General features: G+C 37.7%; 1 protein-coding gene across 1 annotated transcript; it reads right to left on the bottom strand.

The window, feature by feature from the left end:
- Nucleotides 1-261: 261 nt before the first annotated feature.
- LOC131694200 (uncharacterized) lies at nucleotides 262-11,599 on the bottom strand. The gene is made up of 4 exons (XM_058982693.1): nucleotides 11,291-11,599; nucleotides 1,013-1,141; nucleotides 819-950; nucleotides 262-749 (listed from the first exon to the last, which is right to left on the bottom strand). Exons 1-4 carry the CDS (start codon nucleotides 11,477-11,479, stop codon nucleotides 660-662), a joined length of 540 nt encoding a protein of 179 aa, XP_058838676.1. The 5' UTR covers nucleotides 11,480-11,599; the 3' UTR covers nucleotides 262-659.
- Nucleotides 11,600-23,269: the final 11,670 nt, after the last annotated feature.

Raw genomic sequence — 23,269 nt, 5'->3', positions numbered from 1 at the left:
AAATTTTGACCAGATCGGTTGGACCTCTCCGAGATACAATACACCTGTATAGAGCTGCCGAAAAGTGCGTTCATGGTGTTGGAACAGTGTCACTGGATTATCTAATAGGTACATATGCCTGCCCCAGCATCACCGGTTCACCCAATCGAGCAACACAAGCGCATTTGAACTTACCGGTGCGAATCGATCGAGATGCATTATGGAAACAAAATAAAAATAAAAACACACTAATGCAGACTTGACATCATTTTTAACGTTTTCGATTGTTCAAACTCCCTGCTCAGAGATGGGTTTCTTTTATTTCTCCTTGCTCTTATACAATTACACTATTGAACAGCAGTCTGTTTGTTTTGAAACTAACGGAAATTCATTATGCAGATGAATTTGATTCGAAAAATAATCATAACTAGCTCCTTCTTTTCGCACGTTTGATATCTCCTCTCGCTTTGATCATGAACTTTTTTGGTTTCGTGCGAAAGCCGCCGTTAACCTCGATTGCATGACCGGTTTTTGTTCCTCCTACCAGTCAGTGGGGTCGTCCCATCGTGAATTTTTGCTACACCTTATACATATACTAAACAAGCAATGTAAAACTTGCACCATCATCAGTCAGTCAAGGTTTCTTAAGCTACATAAACTTGTGACCAGATCTCTTCCAGCTATTTCCTCAGTCCAACTAAACTACCACCGAAGTTGTTCAGTTTTTCCGAAACGTTTCTGTTCGCTTTCCGGAACAAATCACGTGGGGCCTGTGGAGTATATCAATGCAATTTATTATTATCAATACGTCTTCTGGGCGGGATCTGCGATCAACTTACCGCAAAGACCTTGTTGGTTAAAATTGCTACTTTTTGAGTCAGCTGTACCAAGGGTTTGGTGATGAAGTAAAACTGATCTCCTTGATTTCCGTACTTGTCCGACTCGTGGATGTGGTCGAGTAGCGGTTCGGTCTAGTTCGAAATATAATTCAGTTAGGTAGAAACGGCACACTAAACTGTCAACAACTACTTACATCGAACCAATCCTTAACCTTTTTCTGGACATTATCATACTTGCTGTAGATGTTGGACGGGAAATTGTCCACCTCTTTGCGGGCGTTGTCCTGATCTGGTGGGTTGTTATACTTTTGTAATGCGGGAACCTGGAATGGATCAATAAGTAAGTTTGATATGATTTTATGATTATCTGGTGGTTTTTGAGCTAAGCTAATTTATTAAGGGATCTGTAAATTCCAGTTGCAAATCTTCAACTATTTATTCATGAAATCAGTTGACGCTAAACGTTTGAAGGCGAAGGACGGAGTATCTATTCAGGAGACTGTATATGAAGACCAGTGTACTGAGGAGACATATTTTTAAAAGCTGTGACCTGGTTCGTTGATTGTTGATTACATTAACATCATCAGATTTGAGTTACCGGTCCATGTGCCGTCACGACATTTCGATTATGTCCTAGACATTACTCACTCACCTTTTTGCGCATGAGAGTGAAACAAAAATGCACTGATAAAGGTTTTATATAATCCTCGCTCCAGTGGCTAAGAAAACCGATAGCATCCGATGTTTGATCGTTATCGAGTGAAAATAGCGCCGGATTCTAAGCCCGTACATACAGATTATTTCCTAAGAAGACCCTGTTGGTGGTATAATGTATGTCGAACAAGATTGGTCATCGATGTTTCAAATCCCCTTTAAAATCATACACAATGAACTCTGTCAGACCATATCTTCCTCGGATCAATTAGTATTTGAAAGATTCCGAAAGAGCTGACGCAGAAATATTCCACCATGACAAATATCTCTAAAATTCATCCGCATATCCTCAGAAGTCTTTTGTGAATGACTGTTGCGTCTACATACCTACTCACAACGTTGAGATCGAGACGGTGCAGTCACCGATGCCAGATTGTTTTGTGTGGATTTACTGAAGCACAGGGTAGCTCTTTCAATTTCTCATTGTTCCATTGAACGAAGATTTTAAATGGCAATCACACTGAACGGGATAGAATTATGTGTCTCCTCAAACTCGTATCTGGCGACCTTTTGCGACCGCGTTAATTCATTTTTTCTCTTCGATTTGATGGAAGAATGGTTGCTCCCACAAATATTTAATACTGCCTAATGTAGAAATTTCGGAGATATGAGATGTTTTCCATTACACCCCGTCTCGAATTCAATTTTAAGCAATTTTATTCCATATTTACAAGCATGTAACTTGAAGATAAATGCATCAATTGCACGGCGTTGTCATTTAATTATTATGTTTCACTGGAAGGTTTTAGCTCATTTCTGATGTTTGATCTATTTTTTTTACAGACCATAACGCAGTGACCTAGTGAAGTTTCTGGATTGTTGCTTATCCACAAAATCTATATTCATTGCAATAAAACATTTTTTGGAACTTTCGTAACTAAAAAATTAGCTTCGATGTTACGAGTTCCAAATTTAAAATTGTTCTGGAAGCGGAATAGAGGTTGGCAAAGCAGTATTATTGTGCAACATGAGACCACACTATGTCGCCATTCACCTCTGATGGAGAACTCCGATTTCTAACCTACTCGTGGTGCCAACCGAGGTACGTACCGCGTTGTGCCGTTTATGCTTGATCCCGGGACTGGGTAGGGTTCTAGCACTGAGCTCTTTCTGTTCAAACATTTTGACAGCGGTTAGCGGTTGCAGACTGGATTAGTTTCGCTTTGAGATAAATCCACATTAATGAAGATCTTCTGGGTTGTATGCAGCCAGGAGAGGGGAACAAACGACGCGCGTGAAACTGTTATTGTAGAAAGTATAGAGTATAGATAGCATTATTTGCCTTCAGGTTAGAAAAAAATCTTTTTGGAAAATCTCAAACCTCATGGGTAAGGTTGGGAATCGAGACTAGGTGAGCTGCTTACCAGGTTATCGATTTACCAGCTACGCTTTACCCATGTCCACTGGAAAATAGAGAAAGAGTCAATTTAAAAATCCGCGTTAAAAAAGGGCGATTCAAAAATCCAGCTTGAAAAACTTGTTCTCGTCTAGCGGGTTTAGCGAACTTTTCCGGGGCACTTCCGGGACCGTGGGATGGTGGTCAATATGGTCAACGAGACCTCGGTTGGCCGTCAGTGACCTACAATTGCAAATGAAAGGTGTTTCACACACTTAAGCGAAATGTTCAACTTTTTGTATTCATCACGGTATAGGTTGGAATTATAATTTTCTATGGGACCGCACGCCACAACCCGTAACTCCGGAACCGGAAGTCGGATCGGAATGAAATGTTATAGCCTAATCCAAGCAATTGTGGTCAGATCTTTGAAAAAATGCCTTTCTTCATTGAAAAATTTTCGCCATCACTCACCCTGTAATTCCGAAATCGGAAGTCAGATCTATTAAAATTTCAAAACCAGCTCATGGAACCTTGTACCTTTCATTTTAGACTAAGTTTGTGAAAATCTGTTCAGCCATCTTTGAGAAAAGTGACTGACATTTTTGGTAAGACACACAGATGCACATACATACACACAGACATTTGCCATGCTAGACGAACTGAATCGGCCCTCCGGGTCTCGGTTAAAATGTCGATTTTCAGAGCAATTGATATATGTACCTTTCTATTGAGAAAGGCAAAAAGGCGGAACTTTATTCCACGACCCACGAGTTGTCTTGAAATATTACTGGAAACAGGTGAAACCTATCAATTTCAACTATTTTCGGCTTCCAACCAATTGGACGATTGTAAAAAATCTAGGATAATTGTATTAATCGTAAATTGAGCAGCTTCTCGCTCTGCAAGAAACCCACCCATCGTGATCAGAGCAAGTTTTTCGTTTTTCTTTACCCCAACAGGTTGAAGGAAAGATAGTTTTGGAACCCTATATGGGCTAGAAAAGATTTGGCGAAAAAGGGTTAAAAAAATCGTTCTCATAGAGTTGTCATTCACATGGTATACGATATTCATAGCACGTTTACATTATATACGACTAACTGCGTTTGGTCGGTAAAGAAGATCAAAACATAAGAACAGCCAGTTAACATGTCAATCATCTCCCACATAGCAAAGCACGCGAAAAGGGTTTTTTCATTCTTATAAGCTACATCTTGAAAATAGGATTCGAACCAACGACATTTGAGCTAAAGAATACGTCTGGCAGACTTCCATATGCTTCCCTATAGCTCTATTCACCACCAAAGCCTGGCGGTGTCTGAGCTAACTCATGGGACGCATACAGTGATAATGAAATCTCAGGCCTGAACGCGATCTACTGGTACTAAAAATAGATAACTAGTTGGATCTGCTGGGAAAGTGACGATTTGCTTATAAGAGGTATAGAGGATGGATCCATTGGTAGGTATTGGGACTGTGGCGGTGATTACTATACTATTTGGGAATGTGTGGTAAAAGCATTACAGTTCATCCATGGCTATGTATAAGAAAGAAAGGTGCAAACCAAAATTCACGAACAGGCACTTTTTAACTCTCTAAACTATGCACAATAAATCTAAGAAATTTTTTTTTGCTGATTTTTGTATGGAAAAAGTAAAAAAAACATGATAAAGTAAGCTCCCTATTCATAGGATTCTGGAGTGCCACGCACCAAACCTTCTTAGATTTATTGTGCATAGTATCGAGCGTTAAAAAAGTGCCTGTTCGTGCATTTTGGTTTGCACCTTTCTTTCTTATACGTAGTTGAAGTTGGTATAAAAAATGTAAAAATCTTCAATAACTTTGAAACAAATGAGTATTTTTACATACAGTCTTCGACAATATTATGTAGTTTTGATACCTATATATTTGTGCTGAACATTTGCACGAAAAGTCACAATGAAAAAAAATTAAAGGGTTGTGTACAGGACACGACCACGGTGACATTAAAAATATAGCTTTTTTATCTATCACACATATCGACACACGTTCTTGTTCACTCGCCTGTTTTCATTATGTTACAATTTGCTATATACCCTCCCCATTAAAACATAATTTATTGAAGGTCTTTTAACGGTAATCTATTAATTAATCAAGTATCTCACTAGGTGATTGGCATTATTTGGCTGATCCATCTAGTAAAAATAGGCTTGTCTGTCCAGAAAATATATTCAAAAGAAAAGTTTCATGTTGAGAGCTGTGATGAGGAAACCCACGCCAACGGAAATATACAGATTCTCCATAAAATATGAAATTTCATTTTCCATTTAAATTTTCAATAATGTGCTAATGAACTTAAGTAAACAATCTTAAGTGTAAGTATTTCTTGATCGATTAGTGATGGAAAAATGAAATTATTTGATAAATTACATTGTTATGCAACGTTCGCACTACCAGTTAAAACGGGTTTTTATGCTATCTTGGTGACATTTTTCTTGTTGCTAATTATTAAAACGTGTTATAACTCTGTAGTGTAAACATTGTATTATTAAACCAATTCTGCAGCGTTTTATGTTATATAGGTGTTTTATGTGGTAATAGGACTGACATAATTATATCTTCAGTACAGCGGTTTGTTTCATAATTTAAAACAGATTTATTTTAAAATTTAAATTAGTATACCCAACCGTACTTGTTGTATACCTTAAAACGCAATTAGAACTGTGTTTTAAATACATAGGGTAGGACAGATATTCTGACTGGTTAAACTGGTAAAACAATTTTAAGTCCAGTAACGCTTAAGGCTTGAATTTGAATCGAAAAAGAACACCCGCTTCAACTGCTGCTGGGACGGTAAGTTCTGTTTTAAAATTTTCCGTTGTGTGCAGTACGAAACAAAAGTGTTTGAAATTAGAAAACAAAAAGTTCTGCTGGGAATGTGATTGTTTCCGATGCAATTACACTCAGATTTTTCACGCAGGGGATACAGGCCGTGTAAATGAAAACCGCGTAAATTTAAAAAAAAAACGCGTTAATGAAAACCGCGTAAATTTCAAAATCCGCGTAAAAACCTGAGTGTACTCTCCTATATAAAATACTACGCTGCTGAACAGTGCAATAACTACAGAAGCACGTTGTCAGATGCCTTACTGATAAAAAACATATAACCGAAATATGAAACATGAAAACCAATTGGCTCTTTACCCTACGCAGCTACAAAGCGCCGTAAACATGGATTAACAAGATACAACGCACACGCATGCATAAAAATAAATATATTTTTTTCAAACGCAACACTCTTAAGCAGCACACACCGTATTGAATTAAATCCAAACCACCCCGCCCACCCACTTTGCAAATCATTCTGTGACACCATGCTGGTACCCGACAAATCCGCACACGGCCACCGCTGCCGAAAATGCATAGCGTCTACCGCTTACTGTAGTGCCCAGACGCTGCAGCCATGATTTTACCCGTTCGACATAAGAACAAAAACTGATTCAAACGGGTACGCGTCACCTCTATTTATAAACTAACCGTATATGGTTTAGTCACTTAGGTGCGAGTGTGTGCAAATGCCAACGTTACCGAAAATCGATAGCGCTTATTGCATCGCCCGGAGACGACGTTGCTCGTGTGGGATAAGAGCAACAACTGATTTAAACGGACATGCGTTGCTTCTATTTATGACTTTTCGTGTTTCATTGAGCAACTAAGCTGCCCTCTTTTGACGGCTGTGTCTGAGAAATCTGCCTCACGAATGGTATTTTTCCCGTTTTTTGTGAACTTTTTAATTTTACCAATTTCCAAAAGTCTACTTTTATTGGGGAGATATTAAATTATTACCAATATTTAAGTTAGGTGTTTCTGAATCGGTTGGTGTATGAATGATTAAAATCCATCTAGTAATATCGGAGTTATAAGCGTGCAAACCTTACATAGTTTCGTTACATGAGAGATAGTTTAGATTTTAGAATGACACCTAGCCCCAGATAGTGGAGTAAGACATTTTTAATGTCAAAAGTTATATAAAAAAACTAGATTTAAGAGGGTTGTCATAGAAAAAGTCTTATAAATCGATAACCTTTACTCCTACAAGCTCAAATTCTTCAACAAAATTCTTCACTATGAGCATTCCTAAAATTTTGTCGAAGACACCAACTTTCTATCTCGTCAGAATAAAAAGTTATTTTTTAGTTCGATCATAGTAAGCCATGCCTAATTTCAATTGTCATCAGATTGTGGGGAATATTCATACTAGAGCTGGAATTCCGCAAAATCTGCGTTAAACCAAATACAAATAATTTGTATTTGGTAGATCGTTCATTTTCGCGTCATATTGCAGTACATTTTAGTCACTGTTTCTACTGTTGGTCAACTTTACTTTGTTTCATCCAACCGGTTGAATATTGGATTCGTTCCAGCTGCTCGCTTTCTACCTGGCTATTGATGCAGTGCTGTCATCCTCTACGGAGTATTCCTTGCAAAGTCTTATCTATCGAGAGTCACGTACTGTCCAACCAGATTCCAGTAGATATATCGGTAAGAGGCCTTTTAGTGTCACACACACATACAAGTATTACAAGCATTTATTGCACTTTATTGACGAATCTGGGAATATTTTTTTCCGTGCGATTTCATCAACATAAACACAACAGAGAAAAGCGAGTAATCGGAAACTGAGTAAAATATATAACTTAGTAGTTTGTCTTCTTTTGGCAAAAGCAAGCATATTGGGAATATTTGAGCTCGTAAATAATCGGCGCGGATAAAAGTTTCAGCGCGCACTGTCTGTCTTCTACTGACCACCTCATTGATGTTGGTTTTCATCGTTTTGTTGTAACCGGAAATCGTCAGCTTGGTTTTCAAAATGGCGTCAATCATCAACTTTCGGCTTTTGTTGACCATCCCCTTTCAAATGACACCAATAGTGATGATGGTTGTCACTGTTTTGTGGTAAACGGAAACCGCTCTCTTGGTTTTCAAAATGGCGTCAAATATCCTTATTTGATTCCATCCGGAACCGGCCATACCTAGGATGAGAGAGCTGTAGGAGTGTACCTCGCTTGGATACCGGAAATACTCCACGGAGATTCCGAGCCGTTTCAACCAAATCGGTCAAAAATTGACGAAATGAGAGCAAAGTTACAATAAATGTTTCAGCGAAATTATGACCTGGTACTGTAGGGTGACCATACGTCCTGGTTTCCCAGGACATGTCCTGGTTTTTCAATGACTGTCCTGGTGTCCTGGGAAGTCGAGGAAAACGCTTGATTTGTCCTGGTTTTTGCCCTGTAAGCCTAAAATATTTTTCTTTATTGAGTCTTCGCTTTATTTCCTCAGGTTCAGATCGCAGTCTTTTTTAATCTCACAACTTTCTTCTCTTACGTGGAAATTGAAAAGGAAAAGATCAAGCCGTCCGTATGTACATAGCATATTAATGACCTGTAGTCCGTTTACAAGGAAACTTGACAGTCGAACAAATCGAAATGATTCCAGTTGTGGACAAAACTGGTAGCTATCAATGGCGATGAAACAGTTTGTCTTCACATCCCGCACAAGTGAAACAGTCAAATCTACCTACAAGCCGATTGGTGCCTATCGCACAATCAGCCATATCGTATCAGTGCACAAACAATATTGTATTGTTGCGGAGTGAAATGAGTTTGCCAAATGAAACAAAAGTGCACGTGCTACGGGATAACACGATTTCGATCAACTTTAATAAAACTCGTGTTAGACCCACAGTTCAGGAAGTGGAGCAATTAGTAAAAGTGAAAATGGAGCTTAATCTCGCTGAAGTTGCGTACATTCAGCTACATCACGTTTAAAACTGTGTTTCGATCACGTTTAGAAGCTTAGCACAGGCCGAAAACTTAATTGCAAAGAACAACATGCAACACGAGGTCAAATTTAATAACACCAGAATAAAGATCCCCGTGCATATGGAAAACGGCATGGTGGACGTGCGTATCCATCATTTGTCCCCGCGCACTAAGAAAGATGACATCAAACAAATCATGTCGCAATATGGAGAAGTAGAATCTATTACGAATGACACCTGGAGAATTTTTTTCACCGGCATTCCAAACACCGTTCGTATTATGAGGATGCGAGTGACTAAAGCAATACCTTCTTACATGACTATCGAATGCAAATCACCGAGGGACGGCGTAACCTATAAGCAAACAACGGTAATCGCATATCCCAGGCAGACCCCAATATGCTAATTCTGTAACCATACAGCCCACTACAGAAAAACATGCGCCGAAGCAACTAGTCAAAATTCATCTACTACAGCCAACTCTAACAAGCAGCTACCGACACCTTCAGATAAACCAAAAACAACGATCCAATTAACCAATAATGCATGTACAACGACCACGACAACCGCTCCCAAACCAACAACTAACATCGCCAATAAAGAAGAAAATACCGATGAAGACGGATTTACAACAGCGAGCCGCAAGAACAAGAAACAAATAAGAACCTATGATCGTGAACAGCAAGAAAGCTGTACCGATGATGACATGGACGGGAACGATAACGCGAGAGAAGGCAGACTGAATGACCCCCAAGCGGCTTCACCGCCAAGGAAAAGGATCTCAACACGCAGCAGCAAACTGCGTCAACAAGATCTGAAAGACCGACATTCTTAGCATTTTATTTTTTTATTTTTACTTATTGTAAAAAATTAAAAGACCCGCGGCTTTTAAAACGCACTGGTGAACATGGTTTAAAAGTTAAGCGAGGGTGAACAAATCGTTCCCAAGTGCTCTCTCTCTAACTGGCGACTAACCTGCTGAATTTAGCATCATACATAACAGGGAGTATGGAAGGTCGCGCTCAAACTGATATTATTTACACCAGCCGATCCGCTGTTTTTTCTTATAATAAATGATAAAATGGAGAAATGTGTAATCAACGGTAGTTTTTGCAGATGTTTCGATCCTTAATTTCAAATCGAGATATAATGATTGTCATTGGAGATTGCCAGGTACTTATTTTTAAATCAGGAATAGCGTAGGGAGTTACTTGGGACCGTTTACGTTTCTAGCTTACTTCAATGACGTGTGTTAAGTGCTGATAACTCCTCGCCTGTCATGCACAGATGATTTCGTTTCATCCGCTAAATTCATAAGAGAAAAGAGCTCGGAGATCGAATTCTCATGAGACTTTTTGGCTGAGCTATGCCTGCCCGACCCCAGAAATGTATTACTGCAGTAGCTCTGCCTGCCAGAACCTGGAACTTTTTACCTGTCTAAAATCTAGGGAGCAGGCACAATCGATTAAGAGGTGATGGGTGTAGGTAGTTCCCTTTGAACTGTCCTGGTTTTTTACTCGCTTGATATGGTCACCCTAGGTACTGCAAAGGTTGAAGCAATCGAATTACTTGAAAAATTTCACTTCCCATAACCGCAAGTTAGTCCCATGTGGATAGGAAATCTCATAGAACATGGGACAAATATGCAATTTGGGAAGTGCAATAGTCAGTAATAGAACTGTCATATGAGTTGATTACATGTTTCATGCTGGTTTAAATCTAATTCTCTAACGAAACATTTCACAACCGCAATTGATGTTTACCAGCTACAGTTAGATTGTGGAAGTCATAAGAATTTTGAATAGACTAAATACCAACCAATATCAAAAAAAATACATCCTCTAAGACTTTTCAGTTATAACTTACAACTTAGCTCACAAAGTCCAGTGAGTCTTTCTTAGGAGTTATAGTTGCTAAAACGCAACGTTAGTACTTAACGGATTGCACATCCATTTCACACATTTTGTATTATCATCACCGCAAGTGCTTTAGGTAACATTCATAAATTGTTTAGTAGCGAAAGAAGAGCAGCGCATTTATTAGATGGGGTACAGAAATTGAAGAGCTACGTGTGTCTATTGTGAAATTTGTTTAGAATTTTTTGCAATATCTCTGCGCATTTTGTTCATCCACGCCTAATGGTTCCAAGTTGTGTGAAAGTGATTTTGCCTACAGGATAAGGCTTCACAATTATCCTGGTTGTGTACCACTCAGTATACTACTCTTTGGTTGTGTGTCATAATTATTTCTTCTGTTCATTTTGGTCAATACCTCCAACGTCATAAACTATGCAAATAATCACAAGTAACAAAAGTCTGGTTTTTAAAGCACATATTTTCATAACATAGCCGCGCGCACGCACCTGAAACTCTTCTTGCGAGTAACCGTCCTATAGCAACCAATTTGCATTACATAACAGAGATGCAACAACCTTGCACACAACGAACCGATTACTCGAATCTGATTTTCGCGACAAGCTTTTCTTCGGAATATAGGTAATCAAACAAACGCGCAACTTGCTTTACTGTGTATGCGCGAACCAAAAAACACCAGCAGTAATAATAACAACAACAACAACGACAGCAAGAACCACATTCATCGGAGAGTGCTACCACTTACTGGTTCATTTCCAATCCAAGAAACTTTCTGGAGCTCCTTAGCATATGCTTTGTCACTGAATTCCGAACTGTCAACGTTCTTCGACGAGGCAAACACATTCTTTCCCAACGGAGCACAATTGACGGGAACAGTTCGCAGCATCAAGGTGATCATCACCAATGAAATCAATAGCTGAGATCGCATCATCATAACAAACAGCACGTTGGTAACAGTTACACACTCCGATCTTGTACCGACCGATGGAGGAGCGCGAAAGTGATCGCTACACACCTGTTAACGCGAACTCGACCAATAAATGACTAAGAAGTAGCTCATAGAATCGCTCAGGTTTGCCCAAAGCTGCCAAAGGTTTGTGATCGTAGAAGTTAGCTGCCCAACCCCCAGAAAGCTGAAATTGTTTGTTTCTACTGCAAGTTGACTGAGGGGGAATTGGGCCAAATTATCCCCCGATGGAAAATATTTAAAATAAACTTAAAGTTTATTATTCAGTTGAAGGTTGTAACACGAATGCGGTACAGATTGACAATATTTCAAACCAGCTGGGACAAAATTTTACCCTAACCCACCCTATCAATCGACATTGATTGGTGGCGTGCAGCGGGTGGTCGATCTGATACACAAGCACACGGTGCCGATCGAGTCGGTGCAGGCATGCCACCTACTCATGGTGGTGTTGGTTGTCGTTATGGGATTTGGCGTTGCTGTGGTAGGTTATGATCGCGCGGTCGAGCCGTTTCTTCATTCACTCAGCGACGCGTGGTGATCGCTTGCCTAGCGTTCATTACCCAATTCACACATTATGCACTCGATCAATGCAAGCTGTAGGACAGACACCGCTTCTCCGTTGTGCGTTGAGCTACGCAGTCCGGTATGGTTTGGTTAGCGATGTGTTCATTCCGTGCACGGAAAGTTTAGGTTCATGAATTTCAATAGTCCAGTTTTGTGAGTTGGATGATTGTTTTTCTTAACAATCTTCACAAATTCACGTAATGTTCCAAAAAATGTTATTTTAGCTTGAGCTTGGAACATGTTTTGACCTATTTATTGCAAAGATATTTGTTTGAAATCAGCTTAGAACCTTTGAACTCAGCATTCAGCAGTTGTGTTTGATTAATGAATCTCCATGATTTTCTCTGAAAATAGCAATATTTTGATACAAGCACAATTTTTGAAAAGGGCGTAGATGTTTCTAAGTGCATTAATTTCATTTTTTGCTCGATTGCCGTATTTTACACAGCAAAACTATCTGGGAACGAGTTACAAGGAATGAATACTTCTGTACGAAAAAAATACACTTTAAAAAAAATAGCGTGACATTTTTCACAAAAACAAATATTTGTTCTGAAAATTTAAATTGCAAAAAAACCTATTTTTTATTTTTTTTTATATTTTGTCAAAAAAATCTAAAGAGAAAAGAATCATGATAGAGAACTTATCGGTAAAATAGTTTTTTTTAACAATAACTTTATACATGTTTTAAATTTCATTCTAAATGGTGTACAAAACTGTAATTTTATTACAGAATATAATTCTAAGTATCATTTTAAATCAAAATGCATTTAACGATTATCTTCCAAAATGCTATAGTTTTCGAAACATTTGGAATTTTGCTCCAACAAAAACAATTAATTAGTGTAATTATGCCCTTTTTAAAAGTTATTCGCTTTAACCCATTATAAAATGTCAATAATCGTTTTAATGATATAAAACAAACTTCTTCAGTGTATTTGGAGTTTTCTAACAACCAATTTTGACATATTTTTATAATTCATACTATTTGCAGTCAAAAATACAAGTTTCTTTGTGAATATGATTCTAAACGCCATTTTAAATAAAAATGCTCATAAAAAATTTGAAATGTATTAGTTCTAGTGATATTTTAAATTTTGTTTTAAATAGCTAATTTTTTTTAATTTTATTACGACCTTTTCATAAGTTATACGCGTTTCTCCATCAACAACAATACGTTAATCAAAAGGCCCAAAAACCTTTTGAAAGCTGTACGAAAACAATTAAAATGATGCTTAACTATATTGTTTAATTATCAGACTCTATGATTCCATAATATTTTGATTGTTTTCGTATATCTTTCAAATGGTTTACAATATCGCTTTGATATAAAAAAAAAGTCGCAGGAAATGTTAGGGGCTTTTTGAAAAACCCGTTTTGTGTATGGAGAAAGGCTAATAACTTATAATAAGGTCGTAATAAAACAAAATAATAATGGTGTTAAATCAAAATTTAACATGTCTGGAGAACTACTACATTTCAGAAAATTTTTGTTATGAGTATTTTCATTTAAAATGGCGCTAACGTATTCAAAAATAAAATTGTATTTTTGACTGCAAATAGTATGAATTATAAAAATATGTTGAAGTTTATTGAAAGCGTCTCCATGGTCCAAGTTGAAACGATTAACATTAGATTGTTGACATTTTATGATGGGATAACGCGAATAACTTTTAAAAAGGGCATAATTACACGAAATAATTGTTTTTGGTGTGGCAAAATTCCAAATATCTAGAAAACTATCACATTTTGGAAGATATTTGTTAAATGCACTTTGATTTAGAATGACACATGGAATTATATTCTGTAATAAAATTACAGTTTTGTATGTCAATTAGTATGAAATTTAGTATAAAATTTAAAAACATGTATAAAGTTATTGTTAGAAAAGGATTTTTCCGATTAGTTCTTCATCATGCAATCACATAAAAAAAAATTTCTTTAGATTTTTGTTGACAAAATATAACAAATATAAAAAATGGGCTTTTTACAATTTAAATTTTCACCAGAAATTTTGGTTGTTGTGAAAAAGGCACAGCATTTTTTCAGTTAAAGCCGTGTGGTGTCCGTTGGTCTAAAATGTTTTTGCACTATTTCTGCCAAGAATAGAACCACTGGGAACTTGCTCCCATCTCGTAAGAGGCAACTAATAACACGCTAGGAGTTCCTAGGTTTATATAAGAAGCACGCAAGGTATTACTCCGTACCGAAGACTTAACCTGGATGGACCTTAAGATTTTGCATCATAGCCTTTGTTCATTCGGTATTGAGTGAATCACTGACATGTAGTCACCTTTTCTGATTCGCTGTTCCCGATTGTGTACCAACGTTTTAGGTTGTACAATAGCCGTAAAAGATGAAGTCTAATTCTACACTAAGTAACAACATATATTAATATACCGGCTTTTCCACACCAAAGCTTTCAAAGCTTTGGTTTAAAACCCGTATTAAAAAAAAGTAAACTTTCATGTAGGAAATTTTTTGAATTGGCCTAAGATAAAGCTGTCAAATTGCACAAAAATTTTATGTGTGGCAAGCGATTTATAGATGCATCAAAATAAGCCAGTTTTTTATTAAATCTAGAAATGTCTACTGACAAATCTATATTGACGAATACCTCCAAAAATGACTTTTTGAGGTCTCATGAAGGTCTGACACTAGTTCTGTACTACTTTTGCTTTCCTAAACAGTGGAAAATATTTCAACATTCTAAACCTTCACTGTGTCAGAAAATGTAGGGCCATCGGAAGTTAAATCTTCGCAAAATCGCACTCCTGGTCCAAAATCCAGTGCAGTACTCTGGGCCGCCGATGAATGAAGAGCCCTTGTCATTGTGTTCATTATCTTTATTACGCATAAGAAACATGGCATTTAACCCAATCATGGAAACGTGTCTGATAGGGAAAGTGGAGATGCCAACTTGTCATTAACACTTCGCAGTGAATTTCTTCACATTCATTTGGGATGTCTTTTGCACTTTTTGTACGCTTTCGTTGTACTGGAAACGATTATTGAAGTGTAAATAAGAAGGATTACTCCCGATGGCCGGCTGCTCGAAGTTCAAATTGCTTGTTTTCGAATTCTCGGATATTGATCGCGAGCGACTTCGTACATATTGCTAAGATCATATTGTCTATAGATGAATAGACCTCCATTATATTCCACGTGGTTTTATCCTTTTATGTAACGACCCGAGGAAGAAAAATTATTAAAATGCCAATTCGAACGGCATTCATATTTCTCCCTCTCGCAAGTTGATGGGATTGGCGGTATTGTAAACATCATCAAGCCACAACAGGATATAAGGACCTTCGCTCTTTTCAGTTTCTATTTGCACCAAGTTCTACTACTAGATGTTAATTAGTTCTCATGTTAATAATCCACCAATCAGCATTACTACTCAGGATTTGATTTATATTAGAAGCCCGCTTGAAGATGTTGATTAAAATATACCTCGATAGTGGTGTATCGAGGAGGCCGGGAGGGCTGATATAAACCTTTTTTCCTGTTTTATACTTTTCCGCTCGTTACCTGCTCACAACCAACAATCAACCAATAATAAATAGATAATTGAGAGAGGATGTGCTATGTGTGGTGGTTGGCTATTCAGGTATTAATAGTGTTTTAAGTACTAATCAGGGATGCCATATTGAAATCTGTGTTTCGGCCTACAAAAATCTTTTTACCATCTGTGATGACTAAAGCAGGAAAAAAATCTGTGAAAATCTGTGATAAATTTCTAAAAAATCTGTGAAAAGTCACAATATTTCCAAAAATCTGTGAAATTTTTATCAAAATGCCAAAAATCTGTCATCTGTGAAAAAGAATCTGTGATCAAAAATTGTGAAAAAAGTCTGTGACATTACAGAAAAATCTGTGAATATGGTAACCCTGGTACAAATGTATATTGTCATGTGATGATCATAACTTCAGCTTTATCTTGTACCTGTCTAATCTATTACACCTCTCATCTATTGTATTTTATCTCTTCTTTTCAAGTCTTATACTGCCATGCTACACCCGCTTTCAGCTGGGTAAGTCATATCCACCAGGTAACACGTTCCATGGCGACATGACCGGGAACTAGAGTTGATGCGTGAGAACTCACTCGCTTCTAGCATCTGAACAGCACATTAAAATTGAATGGCTCCACGGTCACAGAATCGAGTGCATACACGCGAAGGCACATACACGCTAGCACACGCGAAAGACACGTTAAAATGCAAACGCTTGAGCTCTTCGCGACCATCCACGCACACCTAAGCTTACGATCTCGCAAACATGATTACACTTCGGTGATAATGAACGTCTTAATACTCATAAATTCTCAAACGAGGTCTCAAGCGGGAACATACGAAAATGCCCTCGCGCCCGCGATCACGAATCCGTCACGCCCGGAAGTCTGTCCTCCATTCTAGAAGTATAGGTTCATGCCTTCAGCTGGACCAATTAAGAAAATACGCTCATATCTATTAGATAACACGTCTCATGGCGACATGAGCGGAAACCCTAGCAATATAAGGGAACACACTCTCTGCTAAACGCAAATATGTTACAAAATCACGTCAGCATACAAACGTTTGAGCCCCTCGCGATTATCCAAGCAACCTACGCCCACGCAAACAAGATAACACCCCGGTGATAAGTTGGATGTGTCAGCACGCATAAACTTACAAACGCGATCTCAAGCGTAAACCTACAAACTCCCGCGTTCTCGCGATCATGAATCGGTCACGTCCGGAAGTCTCTATACTCGGTACCAACAGTATAGGTCCATGTCAATTAACAAAAAGAAATAAAATTGAAAAATTAAGAACATATAACTCCCATAACAACTAGACAACACGTTACATGACGACATGACCGGGAACTCTAGTGATATGGGGTAACTCACTCCCTGTCAGAATGTGATTTCTACTCCAAAATCTAAATATCAGAATGACGGTCCGCGTGGCCATCCAAGAACACACGCAAATATGTGAATGGCCACTGGGTTACAAAATCGAATTTACACACGCGAAGACGCATACACGCGAGCACACGCGACAAACACGTCAACATACGAATGCTTGAGCCCTTCGCGATCATCTACGCACATTTGCGCCCTCAAACGCGCCAACTTGATAATACTCCGGTAATAATGTAAACGTTTTAGTACTTACAAAGTCACAAACGTGAACCCGCAAACGCGCGCGATCATGAATCGGGCACGCCCGGAAATCGTTACCCTCCATTCTAGCAAATTAGGTCCATGCATTCAGTTATACCAATCAAAAAATAAAGCTCATATCCACTAGAGAACACGTTCCAAGGCGACATGACTGGGAACTCGAGTGATATGGAAGAACTCACTTTCTTCTAGAATCTGAGCCGAACACGAAACCTTAAGTATCAGATTCACGGTCCGCCCGCGATCTTTGTGGTAGGGGAGACCGGGGCTAGTTGGCGGTGTTTTCAGTTTTCATTTTTTCTCGTTTTGATTTAGGTAGATCTTGCAAAATAGAATACGTGGCATGAAAGGGCAGACTGTTGGCAACATTTTAAAATTTTATTAAAATGATTGATGCATGTGTCGTGACCGGAGCTGTTGAAACACAATTTGCGTCCGTTCTCGTCAACTTTCTTCCAAAATCTGGAGCTTGGTTGTCTGTCACAACAATCAAGGCTTGCTCATCTAAAATCGATAAGTTAATACTTTTTTCATTTCTACTCGCCTATATCCTCCTCTTCTACTCCTTTTGTGACTGTGAATTAAGGATGCAACATTTGTTTAATAACGTTTTTGTGTGACAGTGATACAAATTTTAATAATGCGAAAAATTCCGACTATATAAACGATGCAAGCATTTTCATATGAAATTTTTGATGTTCGCTAATTGATTTGAATGCCTTTTACTTTTCATTTTATAGTACAGATTTTGCACTCTTTATGTTTTAGTATTATTTGTACATTATTATTAACGTTTTAATGCTCATTGTATTCTTTTTTTCTCTTCATTAATATGTACTCTTCACTTTTAGTTTTTAATATTCACCCTTTATTTTACTCTTTATCATTTACTTTATTTATTCTTTAAACTTTAGGCCTCACTCTACGCTTTATTCCTTTACTTTACTCTTTACTCGTTACTCTTTGTTCTACTCTTTGTTTTTTTTCTCTTCTGCTTTTTTAGTCATTATTTTTTGCTCTTTACGCCTTACTTTTTTGTTCTTTACTCCTTGCTTTTACTCTTTAGTCTGTACTTTTTAGTCTTTACTTTTTATTTTTTACTGTTAATTACATTTTATTTTTTGTTCTTTACACTCTACCCTTTACTCTTTGCGCTTTACAATTTACTATTAATCCTGGCTCATTTACTCTTTACTCTATCATTTACACATTATTCATATCACTTATGTTCAAAAATATTTCTGTACTCTTGCTTCATCGTACGACCATCCATTAATCCGTCATAGCATCATATGAGATCTTCATCCCAATGTAGTTCGTTTCACCCTTTACTTTTTGCTTTTTAGGCTTTACTCTTTATTCTGTATCATTTACACTTAACGCTATGCCCTATACTCTCTTTCCTTTACTCTTTGCTCTTAACTCTTTACCATTTACACATTACTCATAGCTATTTCTTATCAATTTCTGTTTGCTCTTCACTTTTTACTATTTACTTTTTAGTCATTACTCTTTACTCATCTTTACTCGTTACCTATATTTTCTCTTTACTCGTTATTCTCTACTCGTTAAGCTTTACCCTTAACTTTTTACTCTTGCCCCTTTACTTTTTACACTTACCTCTTCAAACTTCGTTCTACCCAAGTAACCATAAGCATTAAGCCATTGCACTATATTGGCTATACATTTGCACTAATGTTGCATTGAAACTCCATTACAGCATTAACTATGCAATAAAGCTCTATATTAGCATCAATAATCCATAACTGTACAGCCGACATTTAGCATTATCGCATGCTCTATATGCGTATATGAAGCTGATATAACGTGTACATGCTTCAAGGATCTTTAAAGCATGTAAGCTTTACAAGTGCATTTAGTGCCATTATAGAGCAAATAAAATGCCGATATAATGCTATTGTAATGCTGTGGGTTTATTTGTTATACAACTCTTCTTAAAGATTATATTCGGCATATTTCATTTCAATCGAACATATGCAATATAGTCCTGAGAGCAAACGCAGCGCACTTACCGTGAAGGACGAGGCAAAGTACCTCAGTTGGAGACTTACTAAAGGTAACTTTCGTAAAATTGTCATATCATGTCAGAACGAAAACCCATTAAGGATATTCATTACAATGCATTAGAAGAGAGACAATTACGGTTTTAAACAGAACATTTTATTTTAATTTTTTTCCTTTTTGCTCGTCATACTGAAAGGAAATATAAGAAATGGTATTAAAACCATGGCGGACGATGACAGCCAGCTGAAGCTTTTTAATAGCATTAGTAATGCTAATATAAGGCTTTAAAATTTGACATTTGTGCGCTGGTGCTATATAATAGCATTAGTACTGCAGAAACGAGTTGTCAATCTCTGCACAGTAATAGCACTATATTTCGCCTTTTCTGGCATAATACCAGCATTATATAAGTATTAAGGGCTTCACAGCTCTATAAGACTGCATTATATGTGGATCTAAAGCAGATATTAGGCTACGTTATATTGCTTATTGGATACTTGGGTATATTCTACATACTACTCTGTACACTTTATTATTTAATCTTTTCAATTTACATTCTACTCTTTATTTTTTTTTACACTATACTTTTTATCATTACTCTACACTTCCGAGATTTTGCTTTACTCTTTACTCTTAGCTGGTTTTTACTCCTTACTCCATAGAGTTTACTCTTTATTCTATACTCTTCGCTCTTTACTCTCTGGCCCTTACCTTTTATTCTTTACTCTTTGCTTTTCTCTCTTTACTCTTTACTCTCTGGCCTTTACACTTTACTCTTTATTCTTCACACATTATTCACAACTTTTTAGTCTTTTTTTATCGATCCACCAACCTCCAATCCGTCATACCATCAAATGAGATCCTCATCCCATTTCGGCAACTGATCACTGATGCTCACTCAGCACAGTTTGGTTTTCTATCTCTCTCTCTCTCTCTCTCTCTCTCTCTCTCTCTCTCTCTCTCTCTCTCTCTCTCTCTCTCTCTCTCTCTCTCTCTCTCTCTCTCTCTCTCTCTCTCTCTCTCTCTCTCTTGCAGTATCAATCTGTAAAGAAGCAACTGCGTTCGTTCGTGCATCGTGCTGTAAACTCATTTCTCCTTTTATTTTTATTTGACCTGTGTTTGTCAAATATGAAAGAATCCCCTATTTTTACATACCCAATACAAATACCACAACCACAGATCAATTCCACACTGGCATAAATTTCCGATGCACTTAAAACCCTTTTTTAGAAGGTATAAATGTTGAACATTCATTTTTCTACTACTGGTCCATCTTCAACAGCAACGAACAGGCACTCTCGTGATATAACGGTTAACACCAATTTAATCTCGTTTCTAAAACACGACACCTTATGTACGGTGCATAAGCTCAAGAGCAAGCACCTTTGCAAAACAAGAAGAGAGCGAGTGCATTCTTTCGCTACTTTCGCACACCGCGTATGCGAGAAAACAAACCCATAGCAATGAGTTTGCAAATTTCCCACTCGGAGGAACACAATCTTAATTTCACTCAATTTCCGAATGATGCCACTCGAGCCGAAAGCACTCCCATTTCCGGAATTGTGCTAATACAAAAAACTGCCCACTCAGAGGAGGTATTTAAAACGCTAATATTTGACCACTCGAGGCCAAATCATTCCCACACAAAGGAATCAGTTGTGAAAAGCTACTTAGGGCCAAATTATTCCCGCACAGAGGAAGCATCAGCCACTCGAGGCTATTTTACTGAATTTCGGATAGTAAAATATTAGTTGCCGCTCGAGGCAAATATGTCTAAAAAACACGCGACAAGTTGTTCAGGCTTGTCCGCTCTTTTGTTCAGGGCAATAACATGCTTACTCGGGAGCGTTTCTTGCGCCATTGTCGTGACCGGAGCTGTTGAAACACAATTTGCGTCCGTTCTCGTCAACTTCCAAAATCTGGAGCTTGGTTGTCTGTCACAACAATCAAGGCTTGCTCATCTAAAATCGATAAGTTAATAATATTTTTTTCATTTCTACTGCTATATCCTACAGCATGGTCTCCATTTTTAGAAACAAAAATATGTGACGCGGAAAATCCGCCAACTAGACCCCGGCCCCGGGGTAATTTGGCGGTATGTCTGGATACGCCAAGAAATAAACAATTAAATGGAAATGCAAATACCCAGGAGTTGTTTTTGAACGTGCTGAATATCTTTTCAAGAAAACTGTATATTAACCGACATTTGACGCGTGAATGACCGCCAACTTACCCCAGCTGCATGTTTTATAAAAAAAACTAGTTAAAAATAACTTTTGTTTGCGGATAAGTGTAATATCTATGCGGATACTGAAAGCTCTTTCCAAGTACTATCGAAAAATCTAATCATTCGGGAAATAGATGGAAAATCAACCTAAATATCACAAAGTGTTCAAAATTTCGAAAATTTACTTGGTATGGTCGAAAACATAATATCGCCCACAACTTCTACAAAACAAAATGTTTTGTAACAAAAACACATTCGATAATGGGTTTCACATAACTTGAGGTAAACAACGAGAGGCAGCGCTGTATGTCTAATAGAAACGGAGAAAAAGTGACTCCTCCAACTTACCCCAACCGCCAACTAGCCCCGGGCTCCCCCACACAGGAATATGCGAAAAGCACACGGTTTTTATATAGAATTTATACACGCGAAGTTACATACACGTTAGCACACGAGACATACAAATTAGAGTTCCTATATATAGAGTTAGGCGGACACAAAAGCCGGAAAACTGGCAGCTCTTATTCCAGGAAGAAAACACTAGCAACCCATGCAAATGTTCAAGCTCTAGCTTAATGATTTCATTGTCGTCGTGAGTACGAACTTTACATGTACGAATAGAAAACCAATTCGAAGATCTGATGATATGATTTCATACTTGTGCGAATATCTCTTTGTGTTACAAAAAAATCTTGATCTTCTCGTTTCTCTACACTCGATAACACAAGAAAAGAGTAAAATAATTATGACCATAATTACAATACCTTTCCATATACATCCAAAGAGAACATGTTATGTGACGTCATGCTCGATTGGCTCCGCCATTTGACGTGTTCAATTGGCTCCGCTCAGTGTCTCCGCCTAACTATGAATATAGTAACTATAATACAAATGCACACGCGAATGCGCGAACGAACGTACAAATGCTCGAGTCCTTCGCGATGATACACGCGATCGCAAAGTCTTAGTGTGTGTGATTCTGACGGGGAGCTTCCGAGAACCTAGCTCTATAGCTCCAGTAGGATAACTCTCGAAAAAAAAAATTCTAACTACCTTCATTATTCTACTGGAGGTCGTATGCCTGAAAACTTTGATCTAAAATGAAATGACAAAGCGCGTGAGTACTTAGCTAAATCATCTCCTGATTCATCTCCCTACCTATTAACACCAATCCTATCCTGCGACACTAGTGCATGATGCAGAGAATTCCTCGGTCATAATAGTCACAAGTGTTGAACTAACATTTTCTCCATCCCAAAATTGACCAGCATGGGCGTGGCCATCTACGTTATTCATCATACTACAATCTTAGTCTCTTTAGGTTACACGTTGAATATGATGTACTACTCTTAAGTATCATACAATTGGTTCAATATTCAATTTCAACAGGCTTTGATCAAGCTAAGCTAAGCTGAAATGACGCAACATTTTTTTCAGTGTATATTTTTTTCGTGAAGAATTTTTCATTCCCTGTAACTCGTTCCCAGATAGTTTTGCTGTACAAAATAGAGTAACCGAACAAAAAATATTTGAAATTAATGCACGTAGAAACGTCTACGCCCTTTTAAAACTGGCGCTTGAGTCAAAATAATCTTAATAACAGTGGAAATTGTTTAGTCTTGCATGCCGGTGTAACCTGTAAAGTTTAATCGGAATATAAGATGGTCAAGATTTGATGAGATTTTCGGACGGATCTTCGTGGAATCACAGTGGAAAGTGAAAATGGTTACTGAAATTGCATTCAGAACTGTTGTGCATTAGAGTACAT

This window comes from Topomyia yanbarensis, chromosome 3 (genome assembly GCF_030247195.1).
Source record: "Topomyia yanbarensis strain Yona2022 chromosome 3, ASM3024719v1, whole genome shotgun sequence".
NCBI lineage: Eukaryota > Metazoa > Arthropoda > Insecta > Diptera > Culicidae > Topomyia > Topomyia yanbarensis.
The sequence above is the reverse complement of the archived record's forward strand: the minus strand, read 5'-3'. Positions and strand labels throughout refer to the sequence as shown.

What these genes read in the sequence shown, in the direction of transcription:
- LOC131694200 (XM_058982693.1), bottom strand. Translation starts at nt 11,479, where the DNA reads ATGATGATGCGATCTCAGCTATTGATTTCATTGGTGATGATCACCTTG. An exon ending in CTTGGATTGGAAATGAACCA is followed by an intron (nt 1,142 to 11,290) that starts GTAAGTGGTAGC and finishes GATCCATTCCAG; the next exon opens with GTTCCCGCATTACAAAAGTA. An exon ending in TAACCAACAAGGTCTTTGCG is followed by an intron (nt 750 to 818) that starts GTAAGTTGATCG and finishes TATACTCCACAG; the next exon opens with GCCCCACGTGATTTGTTCCG.